General features: G+C 38.6%; 1 protein-coding gene across 1 annotated transcript in view; it reads right to left on the reverse strand.

Moving 5' to 3' along the window:
• The window catches only part of CCDC152 (coiled-coil domain containing 152), a 41167-nt gene continuing 22242 nt past the window's right edge, over positions 17-18941 (reverse strand). Inside the window, exons 4-8 of the mRNA XM_013972782.2 lie at positions 16074-16138; positions 9579-9681; positions 2663-2790; positions 1233-1316; positions 17-705 (exon numbers count right to left, since the gene is read on the reverse strand). Of these exons, the coding sequence (XP_013828236.2) occupies positions 556-705; positions 1233-1316; positions 2663-2790; positions 9579-9681; positions 16074-16138 (530 nt within the window). The 3' untranslated portion in view covers positions 17-555. The remainder of the gene's footprint in view (positions 706-1232; positions 1317-2662; positions 2791-9578; positions 9682-16073; positions 16139-18941) is intronic.

Below are 18941 nucleotides of genomic sequence, written 5' to 3' on the forward strand. Positions count from 1 at the left end.
AACCATATTATCTGTCTTTTTAATCTTATGTTTTTAACAGATTAAACCTTTAAAGCAAGAAGTGAATTCTGTCTTTTCAGACCCAGAAATACTCACACATGAATATTTTGCTATGATTACTTTTTAGATATCCATTTATACTTTTTTATATCTAAGACTCATATCTTGATTTTTACTATCATATATGAATGAAGCCTTTATATCTTGTTTTTTAATCATACTCTTTAAAATTTGAGATTGCCAATCTTGAAAGATAGATGGGAAAAGATAAAAGAATGTTGTCTAACTCTTGATTGCTTAGAAAGTATTTCCATAGTCAATGATGGTTCAATAGGCAAACCAGGCCCTATAAACCTGAATTTTTTTTTTATGGTTAATACTATTAAGCAGAAATGTAGAACAGGACTGGCAAAAGTGTGGATGTTTGAATTCAATAAAAAAGTTTAAAGCTTTTTGTTTTCATTGTTGTTATTACTTGGGTAGTATGTTATATTGACAATCAAAATTAATTTTCAACTGCTTTTAAAGAAATTAAATAGCAACTAATGAACCTTCTCAAAACCGTCTACGCTTAAAGTGAGGATCTTTGCCAACAAGTTTAACTTGAGAATCTTTGCTGATAGAGAGGCGTTGTTCTAAATCACGAACGGTATTACGAAGAATTGCAATCTCCTTGTCTTTTTCTTCCTGAAGATGCTGAAGTTTCTAAATGGAGCAGAACAGTTTTGTTATTGCAGTTCATAAATAACTAAGTATTAATACAAGGAACAACAAAACTGCAAAAACGATGCTTCTGGTTTAAGTAGAAGTAGGTATTTAAAAAGATACCATATTTTAAAAGGTCTATAATTTTGTTTTTGTAGGTGTTAACGGTAAAACTGGTGTAAGGACAAAAAACATATATTAGCACTATTTGTTGAATAAGAAATATGCCATCTGAGTACCTAAACAACTTCAGAATAGTAAATCAGCTTTAGTTCAAAATACATTGTGGAATTCCTGAGATAGTCCAAAGAGTCAAAGGACTTGTCTGATGTTTTAATTTACTACAAAGATTTACTAGTTTAAATTGAAAGTAACTTACAAAGATTATTAAAAATTTAATGTCTTTCTCATAGTGGGATAAATGTATTTTCAGGAAAACTGCTAAGTATATTGTTTTAAATATAACTTTTATGGAAACACATTAAGAATTTTTTTGAGCAACAGTCATGGAAGAAAAAGTCACGTACCCTTTTGTAGATACTGTGTGGTGAAACAGTAGAATCTGGATATGATTTTGTTTTAGTCTGAACTCTTGCTAGCTTGGCATCAAACTGAATCAAGTTTAAAAAGAAAGTTGAGAACATTCTAGTTAAATGAAACAATTGTTTTATAAATATAATCCACTATATTCTTAGATGTATAATCTGTAGTTCAAGTGTATTCACTGTATAACAGAAGATAGAAAAGTCTTCAGAACAAGGATTACCCAAACAAGATTGACCCCAGCTGTACTTAGAATTATCTGGGCAGGCTTTTTAAAGAACCGAATACCTGGATACTACCTTAGAGATTCTGGGGTGGGGTCAGGAGCATTTTTCCTCAAGACATCCGTTGATTCTATCATGTAGGGTTAATAATCTAGTTAACTAGGGTTGAGAATCTCATTAACTTAAAGGTAGATAAAAATACTTTCATGTTACTATGGGTGTATTTTGTAAAGAAAATGTAGTGTAATCAACAGTCATGGGAAAACATTTAAATACCCTTCTATAGAAACTGTGAGGCTAAACAGAATTTGGATATGATTTTACTGATTTAGTTTGAATGCTTGCTGGTTTGACATTAAACTGTATCAGGTTAAAAAAATTCTCATGGGCCATTCTTACAGGTCATGTCTTTTTTTGCAAAATCTTCCAGTATTTTTCCTTCAGGTTGAGTTTAGTGTAGCCTCAGTGTGAACTAAGAATAAACTCAGTGAGATCGTGTTCTGGTTTGGGGAGAGAATGGATAGTTACAATGAAGATAAATAGCAAGTAAAAGTCGCTCAGTTGTGTCCGGCTCTTTGTGACCTTATAGACTATATAGTCCATGGGATTCTCCAGGTCAGAATACTGGAGTGGCTAGTTGTTCCCTTGTCCAGGGGATCTTCCCAACGGAGGGATCGAACCCAGGTTTCCTGCATTGCAGGCAGATTCTTCACCATCTATCTATCTTTCTACACATTTATTAGGAAAAAAAAATAAGTTATTTATTGTAAATGAAAAACTTCCAGTTGGTTCATCAGGGTTTCACAATTACTGCTGAGGAGAGAGTAACATTAAGGATTAAAAACACTCTCCCTACTGCTAGAACGGTAATCCTAAAAAGGCTGCATAGACTCAGCTGTCAAATGTAGGTAATCTTTGAGCTGTCTCTGCAGCCAGAGGAGATAGTACCCTCTGTGGAAATCAGCATCTTTTGAATGACTGAAGAGTCCCACCTTGAGGCCAAGTGCTGAAAGGCAGTAACTAACAGTTGTGCAGGGTTTGAGCACTGCATGCTATGGATGAAGAATAAGCATGTGTGAAACTGTCTCACAGGGTTGTTTCTAATCCTGAAATTTACCTCACTGTGATGACAAAGAATGGCCTAGACTAAGGGATGCATCCTCAAATTCAGCAGAGCCTTAAACACTTACCTCTAGCTGTAGTTTGATCATTTCATTTTGTTTTTCCCTTTCTTGAGTTCTTAACTTTGCATTTAACTCGGAAATTTCCAACTCCTTTTTCTCTATCAGTTCTTTATTCTTTTCTTCACTTAATTTGACTGAATAAAAAAAATTCACCTTAACATATCAAAAATCTCAGATTACTTTTTTGTATTTAAAAAAATGACAAGAAAGTACAATTTATTAATAAAAATGTATTTTAGAAACTGTTTATGTGCAGGGTAGCTTTTATATATTTTTAACAAGTCCCTTAAAAATGATTGAAACAAAAGGGCTGCCCATTGAATGCTTTTGAATGAGTAAACTAATTTGTACTGTTAAATATCTAGAGAATAATGTTCTCTGAATGCCTGGAGAATACGAGATTTATTGGTTAAAGAGAGACACAAAGCCTGGGTTCCTACGTATAGAGGGCTTCATATCACAGGATGACTAGAGCTTTACCAGCTTGTTCTGGCTTCCTCACTATTTCCCTTCATAGGCATTTTTGTCCAATAAATTTCTTTGAATTTTCTACCCTCATCTCGGTGGTTCCTTGGAGGATCTGAATTAGCACAAGAAACAGTTAGGATGGGCACTTACCACGTTGTGAGGAAGAGGACACCATCATCAGTGGTATGTGGAGGACTGGGAGTTCCTAGTACACCACAGGGGTCTGATTACTCAAGATTTTGTTGTTGCTGTTTAGTCGCTAAGTCATGTCCAAATCTTTTGTGACCCCCAAGGAGTGTAGCCTGCCAGGCCCTGTCCATGGGATTTCCCAGGCAAGAATACTTGAGTAGGTAGCCATTTCCTTCTCCAGGATGCTCTCCAGAGGATCCTCCCAGCCTAGGGATTGAACCCGTCTCTTCTGCATTGGTAGGCTGATTCTTTACCACTGAGCCAGGGAAGCCCACTGAAGGTTTTATGAGCAGTTATCTGGGAAAACGTCCTGGTGGAGGTGAATGCCTTGTAGGTATAATAGTTCAGGCGTTTGAAAGATGAGAGAAACAAAGCCCACAAAGACAGGAGAGTTATTTATCGCTAAATTAAATTGACCTCCTGTGTGTGTATGCTCAGCTGGTTCAGTCGTATCTGACTCTTTGTGACCCCATGGGCCACCAGGGTCCTCTGTCTCTGGGATTCTCCAGGCAAGAATACTGAGGTGAGTTGCCATGCCATCCTCTGGGGGATCTTCCCAACCCAGGGATTGAACCTGTGTCTCTTACATCTACCTGCACTGGGATAATAAGAAACTGAGAGCTGTTAGAAGGTAAAGATTTAAAGAACAGGCGAGAGAGTCAGAGGGTCTCTTTGGAAGCCCACAGACAGGCTCTTATGAACTCTAGTGGAAGCGCAGGCACGGCTGAGCAACAGAATCTAATCATTAAAGTTGCACAACTCCAGAGGGGTTTAAATGCTCAGCCGAAACAGGTGTGCCATGTTAAATTAGAATCCTGGTTGGAAACACCTAATATCCTAAAAAATAAGACAGGGATATCTGGATCAATGCCTATGAGGAAACTGCTTTGACAGCTCCCCTAAATGCTCAGAACTGGCAGAAGTGACCTACTTTTTCCTTTTTTTTTTGTTTTGTTTTTTTTAAAATTTTATTTATTTATTTATTTTTTAAATTTTAAAATCTTTAATTCTTACATGCATTCCCAAACATGAACCCCCCTCCCACCTCCCTCCCCATAACATCTCTCTGGGTCATCCCCATGCACCAGCTCCAAGCATGCTGTATCCTGCATCAGACATAGACTGGCGATTCAATTCTTACATGATAGTATACATGTTAGAATGTCATTCTCCCAAATCATCCCACCCTCTCCCTCCCTCTGAGTCCAAAAGTCCGTTATACACATCTGTGTCTCTTTCCCTGTCTTGCATACAGGGTCGTCATTGCCATCTTCCTAAATTCCATATATATGTGTTAGTATACTGTATTGGTGTTTTTCTTTCTGGCTTACTTCACTCTGTATAATCGGCTCCAGTTTCATCCATCTCATCAGAACTGATTCAAATGAATTCTTTTTTACGGCTGAGTAATACTCCATTGTGTATATGTACCACAGCTTTCTTATCCATTCATCTGCTGATGGACATCTAGGTTGTTTCCATGTCCTGGCTATTATAAACAGTGCTGCAATGAACATTGGGGTACATGTGTCTCTTTCAATTCTGGTTTCCTCGGTGTGTATGCCCAGCAGTGGGATTGCTGGGTCATAAGGTAGTTCTATTTGCAGTTTTTTAAGGAATCTCCACACTGTTCTCCATAGTGGCTGTACTAGTTTGCATTCCCACCAACAGTGTAGGAGGGTTCCCTTTTCTCCACACCCTCTCCAGCATTTATTGCTTGCAGATTTTTGGATCGCAGCCATTCTGACTGGTGTGAAGTGGTACCTCATTGTGGTTTTGATGTGCATTTCTCTAATAATGAGTGATGTTGAGCATCTTTTCATGTGTTTGTTAGCCATCCGTATGTCTTCTTTGGCAAGAATATACAATGGAGTAAAGACAATCTCTTTAACAAGTGGTGCTGGGAAAACTGGTCAACCACTTGTAAAAGAATGAAACTAGATCACTTTCTAACACCCTACACAAAAATAAACTCAAAATGGATTAAAGATCTAAATGTAAGACCAGAAACTATAGAACTCCTAGAGGAGAACATAGGCAAAACACTCTCAGACATAAATCACAGCAGGATCCTCTATGATCCACCTCCCAGAATTCTGGAAATAAAAGCAAAAATAAACAAATGGGATCTAATTAAAATTAAAAGCTTCTGCACAACAAAGGAAAATATAAGCAAGGTGAAAAGACAGCCTTCTGAATGGGAGAAAATAATAGCAAATGAAGCAACTGACAAACAACTAATCTCAAAAATATACAAACAACTTCTGCAGCTCAATTCCAGAAAAATAAACGACCCAATCAAAAAATGGGCTACTTTTTCCTAGTAAGAGCTAGCCCTTAGCTTAGCTGATGAAAGATGCTGCAGAGGCTCCTCTCCAGAGCGGCCCTAGCCTCCTCTTTTGGTGGCTAGGCCAATAACTAGGGTTAAAGCTCAGTATCACCTGGCTGGGGCAATACTGGGGCTGGTAAGTGGGGAAAGTGAATATGCCCCAAAGAGCTGCAAGAATTAGCTAGATTGTATTGGGAAAAGCCATGTGAATACCCTTGAGAAGGCACTTTGAGGGTGCAGGATAGAAGACGACAGAAATTAAGACTAGGTAAGCAAGAATTCATGGACTTGAAGATACTCTTTAGGGTCAGGGGACATAATACCGTAACAAGGACCCAGGATAGGGCAAATTCTGTTGGAGTAGCCTTAGACCTCTAGAGAAAGTACTGGCCAAAACAGAGTGAAGTGGCAACACCTGAGATGCCCTGGCAGCTAGCGAGAAAGGTATAAGGAAGCTCTCAAAAGTTGGCATGCTTGAGTAGATGTATCTTGTGAGGCAAGAAAACACACCAAAGATTATGTTCCTTAGGAGGACACAGAAGACACACTATTGATCAAGCCACAGGGAATGTGTTGGTGAGAGACAAACCAGCATCACCAAGAAGTTCAACTTTCACTCTTATCTGCAAGCTAGGTCTGACAGTAAGGGGTTATAAAGTTGGGCTCATTAATAGTCATGAGTGTCCCCCTTCCCCCACCAAGTTATAGAAGCCAGATGATGGTGCTTAACTGCCAGAAGCCAGGAGGCCACAATTATCATAATGACCAGAAAGGTCAGAAAGCAGCCAAAGGGGTGTTTTTGAGAATCGTCGAGAGAGTTAACAGATGAGCAGTAAATGCTGCTTAACAAGTACAAAAGAAATAAGAATGGAGGAACAGGAGGCTGAGGGCACATGGCCCCGTTAAGAATTATTCTTTGCTTGGTTCCCTAACCTGAACCAAGGTTTCGGTCTAGAACCTGCTGGCTGAAAATACACAGTTAGGTCCCTAGGAGGAACACTTCAACAACCCCTCTTCTAGGTTTCTCCTGAGGAAGAAACGTCCACAGAAGTTTGGAGAACCTGCTGCCTGAACTCCTATGGAGAAGGAGGTACGTGTAGCATAAGGAGGGAACTGCTGTGCCCATGAAAATGCACCTTTCAGATCTCCACCTGCAGGGAACGTAACTGACTCATTGGTTTTCATGACCATGTTTATGCTGAGGTCTCGATTCCCAAGAGCTGCTCCTAGCCACTGACTGAACTTGGCATGGATACTAAGGCAGATTTGTTCCTGACAGTTGCAGAACCTGGCTGATGGGCAACTTTGGCCCAACTTTGCTGACTTTTTTCTTATAAATGTGTCACAGACTGACTTCTCCTGTCCAGCACACCTTTCTTCCTTCTCTTTTTCACATCGATTTGACTTGTAACAGCTAACCCATCTCCCTCAGTTTTCTCCCTATCTACCCTCACAAATGTTTTCCTTTATAAATCTCTCGAATGTCTAATTCTCTCTAGGCATCTGCTTCTCAGAGAACCCAAAGAAACTGCAAAACTCTTTTCTAAAGTGGTTGTGTAATTTTACAGTCCCACTGGTAATGTATGAGAATTCTAATTGCTCCAAATCCTCACCAACACTTGGCATTGAAGTTTTGAGTCCATGGGGTCGCAAGAGTCAGACATGACTGAGTGCCTGAACAAGAACAGAAGGTACAATGTGGTATCTCACTGTGGTTTTAATTTGCATTTTTCTACTAACCAATTATGTTGAACATGTTTTCATGTGTTTATTTTCACCTGTATATATTATCTGTGTCCAAATATTTTGTTCATTTCCTTATTGGGTTGTTTGACTTATTATTGAATTAAGAGTTCCTTATAGATTTTTGAACATAAGTTCTTTTATCAGTTATGCATTTGTAAATATTATCTACTAGTATGTAGCCTGTCTTTTCACTTTCTTTTGTGTTGAAGAACAGAAGTTAATAATTTTTGATGTTCAATTTAGAATTTTTTCCTTTATTGTTTGTGCTTTTTATTTGTAAGAAATTTTGGCTAACTCAGGGTCACAAAGATTATCTGCTATGCCTTCTTCTAGCTGTTTTATAGAGATAGGTTTACATTCAGACCTATTATTCAAGTTAATTTTTGCATATGTGTGCATCTAGGTTTGTTAAGAAACTTTTTAATACCTTTATGAAACCAGTTAACTCTCAACATTAGTTCATGAGACCTACTTTGCAGAAGGAAGAATATTTCATTAGTGAAATTATATTCAATATAATGAGTATATAAATATCAAAGCTAACTTACATTTTATACTAATTTTACAATAATATTAACTATCTCATATTAAATAATGTTAAATTCAAACTCCATGAGTCCAATTTATAGATGTAATTTATATCACATAAATATACAGAAAGCAACAGACCTACATTGAGATGTGTAAAGGCAGTGTTTATTCAATAATATTGGTAATTACTGAAAAAATTATATATGCATGTAAGTTTTTTTTATGGTATCTTCAGTTCAGTTCAGTTGCTCAGTCGTGTCTAACTCTTTGCGACCCCATGAATCACAGCACGCCAGGCCTCCCTGTCCATCACCAACTCCCGGAGTTCACTCAAACTCATGTCCATTGAGTCGGTGATGCCATCCAGCCATCTCATCCTCTGTCGTCCCCTTTTCCTCCTGCCCCCAAACCCTCCCAGCATCAGTGTCTTTTCCAATGAGTCAACTCTTCGCATGAGGTGGTCCAAGTACTGGAGTTTCAGCTTTAGCATCAGTCCTTCCAATGAACACCCAGGACTGATTTCCTTTAGGATGGACTGGATGGACCTCCTTGCAGTCCAAGGGACTCTCAAGTCTTCTCCAACACCACACTTCAAAAGCATCAATTCTTCGGCACTCAGCTTTCTTCACAGTCCAACTCTCATATCCATATATGACCACTGGAAAAACCATAGCCTTGACTAGATAGACCTTTGTTGGCAAGGTAATGTCTCTGCTTTTCAATATACTATCTAGGTTGGTCATAACTTTTCTTCCAAGGAGTAAGTGTCTTTTAATTTCATGGCTGCAATCACCATCTGCAGTGATTTTGGAGCCCAGAAAAATAAAGTCTGACACTGTTTCTACTGTTTCCTCATCTATTTCCCATGAAGTGATGGGACCAGATGCTGTGATTTTCATTTTCTGAATGTTGAGCATTAAGCCAACTTTTTCACTTTCCTCTTTCACTTTCATCAAGAGGCTTTTTAGTTCCTCTTCACGTTCTGCCATAAGGGTGGTGTCATCTGCATATCTGAGGTTCTTGATATTTCTCCCAGCAATCTTGATTCCAGCTTGTGCTTCTTCCAGTCCAGCGTTCTCATGACATACTCTGCATAGAAGTTAAATAAGCAGGGTGACAATATACAGCCTTGATGTACTCCTTTTCCTATTTGGAACCAGTCTGTTGTTCCATGTCCAGTTCTAACTGCTGCTTCCTGACCTGCATATAGGGTTCTCAAGAGGCAGGTCAGGTGGTCTGGTATTCTCATCTCTTTCAGAATTTTCCACAGTTTATTGTGATCGACACAGTCAAAGGCTTTGGCATAGTCAATAAAGCAGAAATAGATGTTTTTCTGGAACTCTCTTGCTTTTTTGATGATCCCACAGATATTGGCAATTTCATCTCTGGTTCCTCTGGCTTTTCTAAAAGCAGCTTGAACATCTGGAAGTTCACGGTTCACGTATTGCTGAAGCCTGGCTTGGAGAATTTTGAGCATTACTTTATTAGTGTGTGAGATGAGTGCAACTGTGCAGTAGTTTGAGCATTCTTTGACATTTCTTTTCTTTGGGATTGGAATGAAAACTGACCTTTTCCAGTCCTGTGGCCACTGCTGAGTTTTCCACATTTGCTGGCATAGACGGTATCTTAGAATTCAGTAAATTAAAAATAAAAACTTACCTTTTTTCTGCATATCTTGATGAAGTTTTGTTATTTCAATCTTATGTCCCTCCTCTTTGATTTTCATTTCACTCATAAGTTTTGCAATATTATTCCTATGTTCCTGTAGATTAAAACATATATTCATTGTTCAATTTAAGTATGTGTTCACATCTTTTGACTAGATGAAATTTTCAAAGTTTATATTAATTTTTGATTATAATTATATCTAGAGAGGAAAGATATTGTTCATTGTTTGAATGCTTAACTTTGAGAAGGACCAATTTCTTGTTCAAGTAGACAGATCATCTAGGCACAATGATTTTTTATTTTTGCCTCCTGAATTCTCATCACCATATCTATAACTTATCATAGATGCTCAAAATATTTTAAGTGTGTACAGAAATGCCATGAACATTAAAATATTTTTAAAAAGCCAAACTATATTGTAGAGCCAACTTTATGTATCATTTGATAGCCAGTGAGCAACTTCACTTTCACTTTTCACTTTCATGCACTGGAGAAGGAAATGGCAACCCACTCCAGTGTTCTTGCCTGGAGAATCCCAGGGACGGGGAGCCTGGTGGGCTGCCGTCTATGGGGTCACACAGAGTTGGACAAAACTGAAGTGACTTAGCAGCAGCAGCAGCAGCAGCAGCAGCAAGTTTATTCTGACATAGGGTGAATCTCTTTGAATATGGGCTGAATTTCCATTTCTGACAATTATATAAACATCCCTAATTTCCAGGAGGAGGTTAAGCATTATCTATAGTAAGGGTCAGCTTTATGAGGAGGCTAAAGAAGGATGAATTTGGGATCTGAGAAGTGGTCAACAGCCTTCTGAGGTTAGTTTCATAGGTTGTTGACGCAGAGAAGTGATTTATTATGCTCATAAGGAGAGTGGCATTTAAAAAAGTGTTTATTTTTTCGGTTGTGCTGGGTCTTCATTGTCGTACAAGGGCTTTCTCTAGTTGCAGACAGCAGGGGCTACTCTCTAGTTGGGGTGCTGGGGCTTCTCATTGTGGTGGTTTCTCTCGTTGCAGAGCACAGGCTCTAGGCACATGGGTTTCAGTAGTTGTGGTACATGGGCCCAGCTGCTCTGTGGCATGTGGAATCCGCCCAGATCAAAGATCAAACTCACGTCCCCTGTACTGTCAGGTGGACTCTTATCTGCTGTACCGCCAGGGAAGTCCCTGGAGAGTAGCATTGAGAGAAGTGTGGAAAGAGAAATCCACCAGAGAGATTAAATTTTCAATTTTTCCAGAGGTATATTTCTAAATGGAGAGGAGTAAAGGAAAGAAGGAAGAATAAAAGAGAAGTGGGATAGTAAGAAAGAGATAATAATGAAGGCAAGAGGCCCAGAAAAATCTAATAAACACACTAAGACTTCCCAGGTGGCACCAGTGGTAAAGAATCTACCTGTCAATGCAGGAGATGCAAGTAATGAGAGTGATCCCTGGGTCAGGAAGATCCCCTGGAGCAGGAAACGGCAACCCACTCCACTATTCTTGCCAAAATCCCATGGACAGAGGAGCTTGGTGGACTACAGTCCATGGGGTCGCAAAGAGTTGGACATGACTGGGCACGCATGTGTGTTAAACACTATAAAAGGAGGGACTTTGTTTTTACTCACTGTTGTATTGCTATCTCCTGGTGTATATCGCTTGATATATATTCAATGAATGAGAATGCTAGTAAGAATTATTTTTTAGAGGTTCTTACCCTAGACCCAGGGTTTTCGAGGGTCTGTTAACTTCCTGAAATTGTATGCAAAATCGTGTGTATGCATGCATGTGCCCTTTAGAGCACTTTTTTATCAGGGTTCATGGGTTTTATACTGATAGATATTCAGTATATCCAGGTATTTGAGGAGATTAAAAAAAGTCAAGATCCATTGATTTAAGCAGCTATAATTAAAAATAAAGATTAATTTATATAATAAGTAAAAATTAAAAATTTCCTTAAGTTCAAGAGGATACAGTCAGGATTCCTACTTGTGCTACTTAGTTTGCCAGAAAACTTGCAGGAATGGCTGAACCTATCCAACCATTGCCTGTGATTAAAGTTAGGTGACTGAAGGCGTCAATCTCATAGACTGTGCTTTATTTCTGATGCTTGTAGCTAGATTTCTAGATGGACAACTACACAATGGCTTTCATAAATGACTCCTGACTCAAATGGGTGCACTAAGCAGTTGCTGCTCTGGGAAACTCTAGGAGACAAATCTACATGTCTTTTCATTCTCCATTGATTTTCCCACCTGACATGTTGCCATTAGTTTGTTAAGATGAGGATTTTCACTGTAGTCTTGAGGCATGAAGCCTATCTTAAAGGTCTGGGCTGGTACCAGGCTCCTATCTCACTAGGTTCTTCTCTCAGTTCAGTTCAGTCACTCAGTTGTGTCCTACTCTTTGTGACCCCATGAATCGCAGCATGCCAGGCCTCCCTGTCCATCACCAACTCCTGGATTTCACCCAGACTCACGTCCATCGAGTCAGTGATGCCATCAAGCCATCTCATCCTCAGTCATCCCCTTCTCCTACTGCCCCCAATCCCTCCCAGCATCAGAGTCTTTTCTAATGAGTCAACTCTTCGCATGAGGTGGCCAAAGTACTGGAGTTTTAGCTTTAGCATCATTCTTTCCAAAGAAATCCCAGGGCTGATCTCCTTCAGAATGGACTGGTTGGATCTCCTTGCAGTCCAAGGGACTCTCAAGCGTCTTCTCCAGCACCATAGTTCAAAAGCATCAATTCTTTGGCACTCAGCCTTCTTCACAGTCCAACTATCACATCCATACATGACCACAGGAAAAACCTTAGCCTTGAGTAGACGGACCTTAGTCGGCAAAGTAATGTCTCTGCTTTTGAATATGCTATCTAGGTTGGTCATAACTTTTCTTCCAAGGAGTAAGTGTCTTTTAATTTCATGCCTGCAATCACCATCTGCAGTGATTTTGGAGCCCAGAAAAATAAAGTCTGACACTGATTCCACTGTTTCCTCATCTATTTGCCATGAAGTGATGGGACCAGATGCCATGATCTTCGTTTTCTGAATGTTGAGCTTTAAGCCAACTTTTTCACTCTCCACTTTCACCAAGAGGCTTTTCAGTTCCTCTTCATTTTCTGCCATAAGGGTGGTGTCATCTGCATATCTGAGGTTATTGATATTTCTCCGGGCAATCTTGATTCCAGCTTGTTTCTTCCAGTCCAGCGTTTTTCATGATGTACTCTGCATGTAAGTTAAATAAGCAGGGTGACAATATACAGCCTTGATGTACTCCTTTTCCTATTTGAAACCAGTCTGTTGTTCCATGTCCAGTTCTAACTGTTGCTTCCTGACCTGCATATAGGTTTCTCAAGAGGCAGGTCAGGTGGTCTGGTATTCTCATCTCTTTCAGAATTTTCCACAGTTTATTGTGATCGACACAGTCAAAGGCTTTGGCATAGTCAATAAAGCAGAAATAGATGTTTTTCTGGAACTCTCTTGCTGTTTCCATGATCCAGAGGATGTTGGCAATTTGATCTCTGGTTCCTCTGCCTTTTCTAAAACCAGCTTGAACATCAGGGAGTTCACGGTTCACATATTGCTGAAGCCTGGCTTGGAAAATTTTGAGCATTACTTTACTAGCGTGTGAGATGAGTGCAACTGTGCAGTAGTTTGAGCATTCTTTTGCATTGCCTTTCTTTGGGATTGGAATGAAAACTGACCTTTTCCAGTCCTGTGGCCACTGCTGAGTTTTCCAAATTTGCTGGCATATTGAGTGCAGCACTTTCATAGCATCATCTTTCAGGATTTGAAATAGCTCAACTGGAATGCCATCACCTCCACTAGCTTTGTTTGTAGTGATGCTTTCTAAGGTCCACTTGACTTCACATTCCAGGATGTCTGGCTCTAGGTGAGTGATCACACCATCATGATTATCTGGGTTGTGAAGCTCTTTTTTGTACAGTTCTCCTGTGTATTCTTGCCACCTCTTCTTTATATCTTCTGCTTCTGTTAGGTCCATACCATTTCTGTCCTTTATTGAGCCCATCTTTGCATGAAATATTCCCTTGGTATCTCTAATTTTCTTGAAGAGATCTCTAGTCTTTCCCATTCTGTTCTTTTCTTCTATTTCTTTGCATTGATCACTGAGGAAGGCTTTCTTATCTTTCCTTGCTATTCTTTGGAACTCTGCATTCAGATGCTTATATCTTTCCTTTTCTCCTTTGCTTTTCACCTCTCTTCTTTTCACAGCTATTTGTAAGGCCTCCCCAGACAGCCATTTTGCTTTTTTGCATTTCCTTTCCATGGGGATGGTCTTGATGCCTGTCTCCTGTACAGTGTTACGAACCTCATTCCATAGTTCATCAGGCACTCTGTCTATCAGATCTAGGCCCTTAAATCTATTTCTCACTTCCACTGTATAATCATAAGGGATTTGATTTAGGTCATACCAGAATGGTCTAGCGGTTTTCCCTACTTTCTTCAATTTAAGTCTGAAGTGATAAGGAGTTCATGATCTGAGCCACAGCAGCTCCTGGTCTTGTTTTTGCTGACTGTGTAGAGCTTCTCCATCTTTGGCTGCAAAGAATATAATCAATCTGATTTCGGTGTTGAACATCTGGTGATGTCCATGTGTAGAGTCTTCTCTTGTGTTGTTGGAAGAGGGTGTTTGCTATGACCAGTGCATTTTCTTGGCAAAACTCTATTAGTCTTTGCCGTGCTTCATTCCTCATTCCAAGGCCAAATTTGCCTGTTACCTCAGGTGTTTCTTGACTTCCTACTTTTGCATTCCAGTCCCCTATAATGAAAAGGACATCTCTTTTGGGTGTTAGTTCTACAAGGTCTTGTAGGTCTTCATAGAACCGTTCAACTTCAGCTTCTTTAGTGTTACTGGTTGGGGCATAGATTACTTGGATTACTGTGATACTGAATGGTTTGCCTTGGAAAGAAACAGAGATCATTCTGTCGTTTTTGAGACTGCATCCAAGTACTGCCTTTCAGACTCTTTTGTTGACCATGATGGCTACTCCATTTCTTCTGAGGGATTCCTGCCCGCAGTAGTAGATATAATGGTCATCTGAGTTAAATTCACCCATTCCAGTCCATTTTAGTTCGCAGATTCCTAGAATGTCTTCTCCTCTAGTGTAACCTGTAACAGCCCCAAAGAGTCCATTCTTTTTAAGGGGACAAAATTCCAACAGGTTCTTGCTGATTGCCTTCTTTTCATTTGCTTTCTTGAGAACTTTAAATTCCAAGAGACAGCTTCTGGTTATATCTTCTTATAAAACATAAGCATTCTTCATATACAAGTTACAAATCTTCTAGTCTCGTAATTATGACTGTTAAGTAACTCCAAAGTTTATTTCTAGGGAGTGGTTCTCCATATGTCTTGGATGTGCCTGGAGGTGTTGTACTAGAGAATGTTCTTTACATTGAGGTAATCTTTAGTTTGCTTTGGACAGCAGTTAATAAGCTCAGATTCTTGGGTTATGGTGTTTATTCTGTCATTCCCACTCCTCTGAAAATTCATATTATTTTAGACAAAGAAGTATACTACAATTTGACATTTTAGAAGAGGAGGCAAAAGTTTTCTCCCTTTCTGTTCCAATTACACCCTGACTACATTTATTGTTGAAATGTAGAGGAAAGATATGAAAAGGATGGAAAAATAAAGGAAAGATATAAAGGAAATATAAAGAATGGGATATAACCCAGGGAAATTTAAATTATTTCAAAATTGGTGATGAGAAGCTAAGTTTTCCAAGAGTACATCAGATGCCATTCATTACTCCTGAGTATTACCTAGAAGCCCTGGCATGTTTACACAATTAGCTTGTGTTTCTTCAAAGGCTCTTTAAATGAAGAACCAGATTGAAACAGAGATGATTCTTCAAGCTGAAGTTCTAAGGTGGATACAGATCTAAGCTGAGTTTTGGAAATCTTAGATCTGCCAGAGTTTGACATACTGGCTCTTGGGAGATGAGAAAAAACTAGCATAATAAACCTCCCAAAGAGCAGAGGGGTGGGAACTTATATTCACTGAGGATATTTTATGTTCTAGGCACTAGGTTTTATGTTCTATAATTACTATCATGATGCTGTTCTTATAGGAGATAAGAAAAAGTAGCAGAGTGTGTGCTGGCTCTTGGGAGAAAATTAATTGGTGACCCACATAAAATGCTCTCTTCATTTGGATGGTTCCATAAAATTTCAATAGATCACTCAAATCATAAATACTGAAGGCATTCACTTTATCATAAAAAAGATTTTATAGAGTGCTAATTAAGAGTATACTGAAGAGTAAAATCTCTAACATAACTTTAAAATAAATGGCAAAATTGTTGTATCCTTTTTTGTTCGAAAGAAAGTAATGCAAGCAGTATACTAGTGCATTAGTTTGTAAAACACTGAGGGTCTTCAAAACTTGTATCTTTTTGGCTGCCTATACTAATTAAAAATGATTTTTTCCCCTAATTTGGGAAGACAATGCTCTACAGGTATTTGATTGAATATAAAGACACATAAACTCACCTGTTCATGCATTTTAAACTTTTCTTTCATAAGATCAGCATTTCTTTTTAGTTGTTCATTTTCACCTGTGTAAAAGTCATTGAAGAGTATTATAATATATAGAACTTTTCAAATAATATGGGAATATTTTTAACCCATCAAGTTTCTGTTCATGTATATATTAAACATGTGAATACAAAATCTACTACACATTAGGCTCTGTGAATGACATTGGGAATGCTGAAACAAAAAAAAATTATTGCTCTTCAAAGAACTTACAGCTTAGTGTTAAGACAGATGTGTAAACAGTTATGATAATGCTGTGATAACTGTTTGGTAATGGCAGTGTGTCTGAAATATGGTGGGGTGATATGGAAGGAAAGCTTAGGTCAGTTCTAAGTCAGGAAAGGGTTTGTAGAAGAGGAAGCACTTGATCTGAGACTTAAATAGTAAGTTGGAGGGATGCATTCTAGATACATAAAAATATCCAGAAGACTTTGGGCTTGAATCAATATAGCACATTTGGGAAAATTACAATTCAAGTACAGTATTGTTGGAGTGTAAATTATAAGGAGAATGTGTTAAACAGATTGGGAAAGTAACTTTATAGGAGGTAGACAGATTCTAGATGAAAAACTGAATTTTATTTTATAGGTTATAGACTCATCAAAGAATTCTGAACAGTGAAATGAAACGATTAGTTACATGTTCAAAAAGATTATCTGGCAGTGCAGAGGATGAATAGGGAAGGGGTTGACCCCAGAGGATGTCCATACATCAGTAATAGATCAAGTAAGAAATAATGGAGCTGAAATTAGGTCACTGGCAGTAGGAGACAATGGAAAATAAAGATAACTATATAGATGATAGAATTACCAGGAAACTTAATGCTGATTGGATAGCAGCGGCAAAAGCAAAAGGGGAACCTTTGCCTTCTAGGTTTCTGATTTGAGTGAATGAAAACTGTTATTCAATTTGGGAAAAATTTAAATGGGAAGATTTTTAGGAGTAGAATGATGGATCTCTATCTTTATCATGCCAAATTTGAAATGCTTGCGATATCCAGGAGAATATTTCTTATAGGCTGAGAAACACTTAGAGGTGGCTAAAGGAAAACTATCCTATAAAGGAGACTAAGAAGTGTCTAGAGATACAGGAGAGGGTGTTACTAAGAGAAGAGAGTTTATGGGGGCTATTATCCATGGCAGTAAATGCAATAAAAGGGGAAATTAGAGAACATTGAATCTGAAATCTTTGGGAGATGGCCAATTGTTCTAAGTTGAAGACTAGATGAAAAGTGAAGTGAAAGTGAAAGTAGCTCAGTTATGTCCGACTCTTTGCAACCCTATGGACTGTATAGTCCATGTATGACTAATCCAGCCCAGAATGCTGGAATGGGTAGCCTTTCCCTTCTCCAGGGGATCTTCCCAACCCAGGGACTGAACCCAGGTCTCCCACATGGCAGGTGGATTCTTTACCAGCTGAACCACAAGGGAAGCTCAAGCATACTGGAGTGGGTAGCCTATCCCTTCTCCAGTGGATTTTCCTGACCTAGGAATCGAACAGGGGTCTCCTGCATTGCGGGCAGATTCTTTACCAACTGGGCTATCAGGGAAGCCCCAAAACTAGAAGAAGGTAAGGAAATAGAGATAGTGAGTGCAGACTATTCCCTTGAGATTCTATTGCAAAAGGAAAGAGTGAGAGTAATTGGAGGGAATAAATCCTAAATCAAGGATACTTTGTTGTGTTTATTGAAAAGATGAGAGAGGTCTGAGTTGTTTAAAAGCTGAGAGGAATGACCAATAGAAAGAGGGAAACGGAAGAGAGAAAGGAAGGGACAATAGAAGATGCAACATCCCAGAAGAGAGAGGTGAAGAGAGATGAGAGTTAAGTGGAAAAATATGTTTGGATAGGAAGAAGGATTTTTTTTTTTCTTCAAAGCTAAGGAGGAAGAAGTAAGGATATGTCTGTGTATGAATACACTGGAGGAAGTGCATTGGGAAGAAGGGATAGTGGGTGACAGGAAATCAGGTAGTTCATGTCTGACAGCTTTCATTTTTTTCTATGAAATAGTAAAGTAGGTTCAAAGAGAAAGAAATATTTAAAGTTTGGGACTTAAAGAATGAAAAATTTAAAAGCCTGGATAAATTAAGGGTACATGTGAAACTGCGACTCAAAATGACTTTGCAATTTATGTTTTTTTACCAATAGCCTTCAGTGCCTATAGCACTGTAAGTCAAGCAAGTATATGGCTGGATTGATCTGTATTTGAGGATTAGTATAGTTTATATTCTAGGATAGGTGAGGGAAACAAAACCACTGTACAAAAAAGATGAGGGACTTCCTTGGTGGTCCAGTGGCTAAGACTCTGACCTCTCAATGTAGGGAGTCAGGGGTCGATCCCTGGTCAGGGAACTAGATCCATACACTGCAACTAAGACTTGGTGTGGCCAAATAAGTAAATAAATATTTTTAAAAAGAAGATGAGTTGATATAGTAAGCTAAGCTAAACTAGAAGGAAAGGAAGATTTAATCTTTGAACAACATTATTGAGAACCATAGTTATATAATGCCCTATTAAGTAAAATTTAGGAAAAAATGAATTTAAGTAAAATACAGTTTGCATCTTCAATTTGCCCTATTATTTCATACCTATTATAATTTTGACTTTTTTTTTTTTAAACCAAAACTCTTCTCTTGACAAGGCATGATGGAGAAGGAGGGGTGCTTCACATTTTTCTATATTCACTCTTGTTAACCACTAGGTGTTTTAAGGAAAATCAGATATACTTAGATCAGGAAAAAGTCAGTCCTGATTTAGCGTGTGGTGAGGGTTTGAAACAGAGCAAGGATCTGTACTTGAGCCAGACATTAAACATGCCCATTTAA

Source organism: Capra hircus, chromosome 20 (genome assembly GCF_001704415.2).
Source record: "Capra hircus breed San Clemente chromosome 20, ASM170441v1, whole genome shotgun sequence".
NCBI lineage: Eukaryota > Metazoa > Chordata > Mammalia > Artiodactyla > Bovidae > Capra > Capra hircus.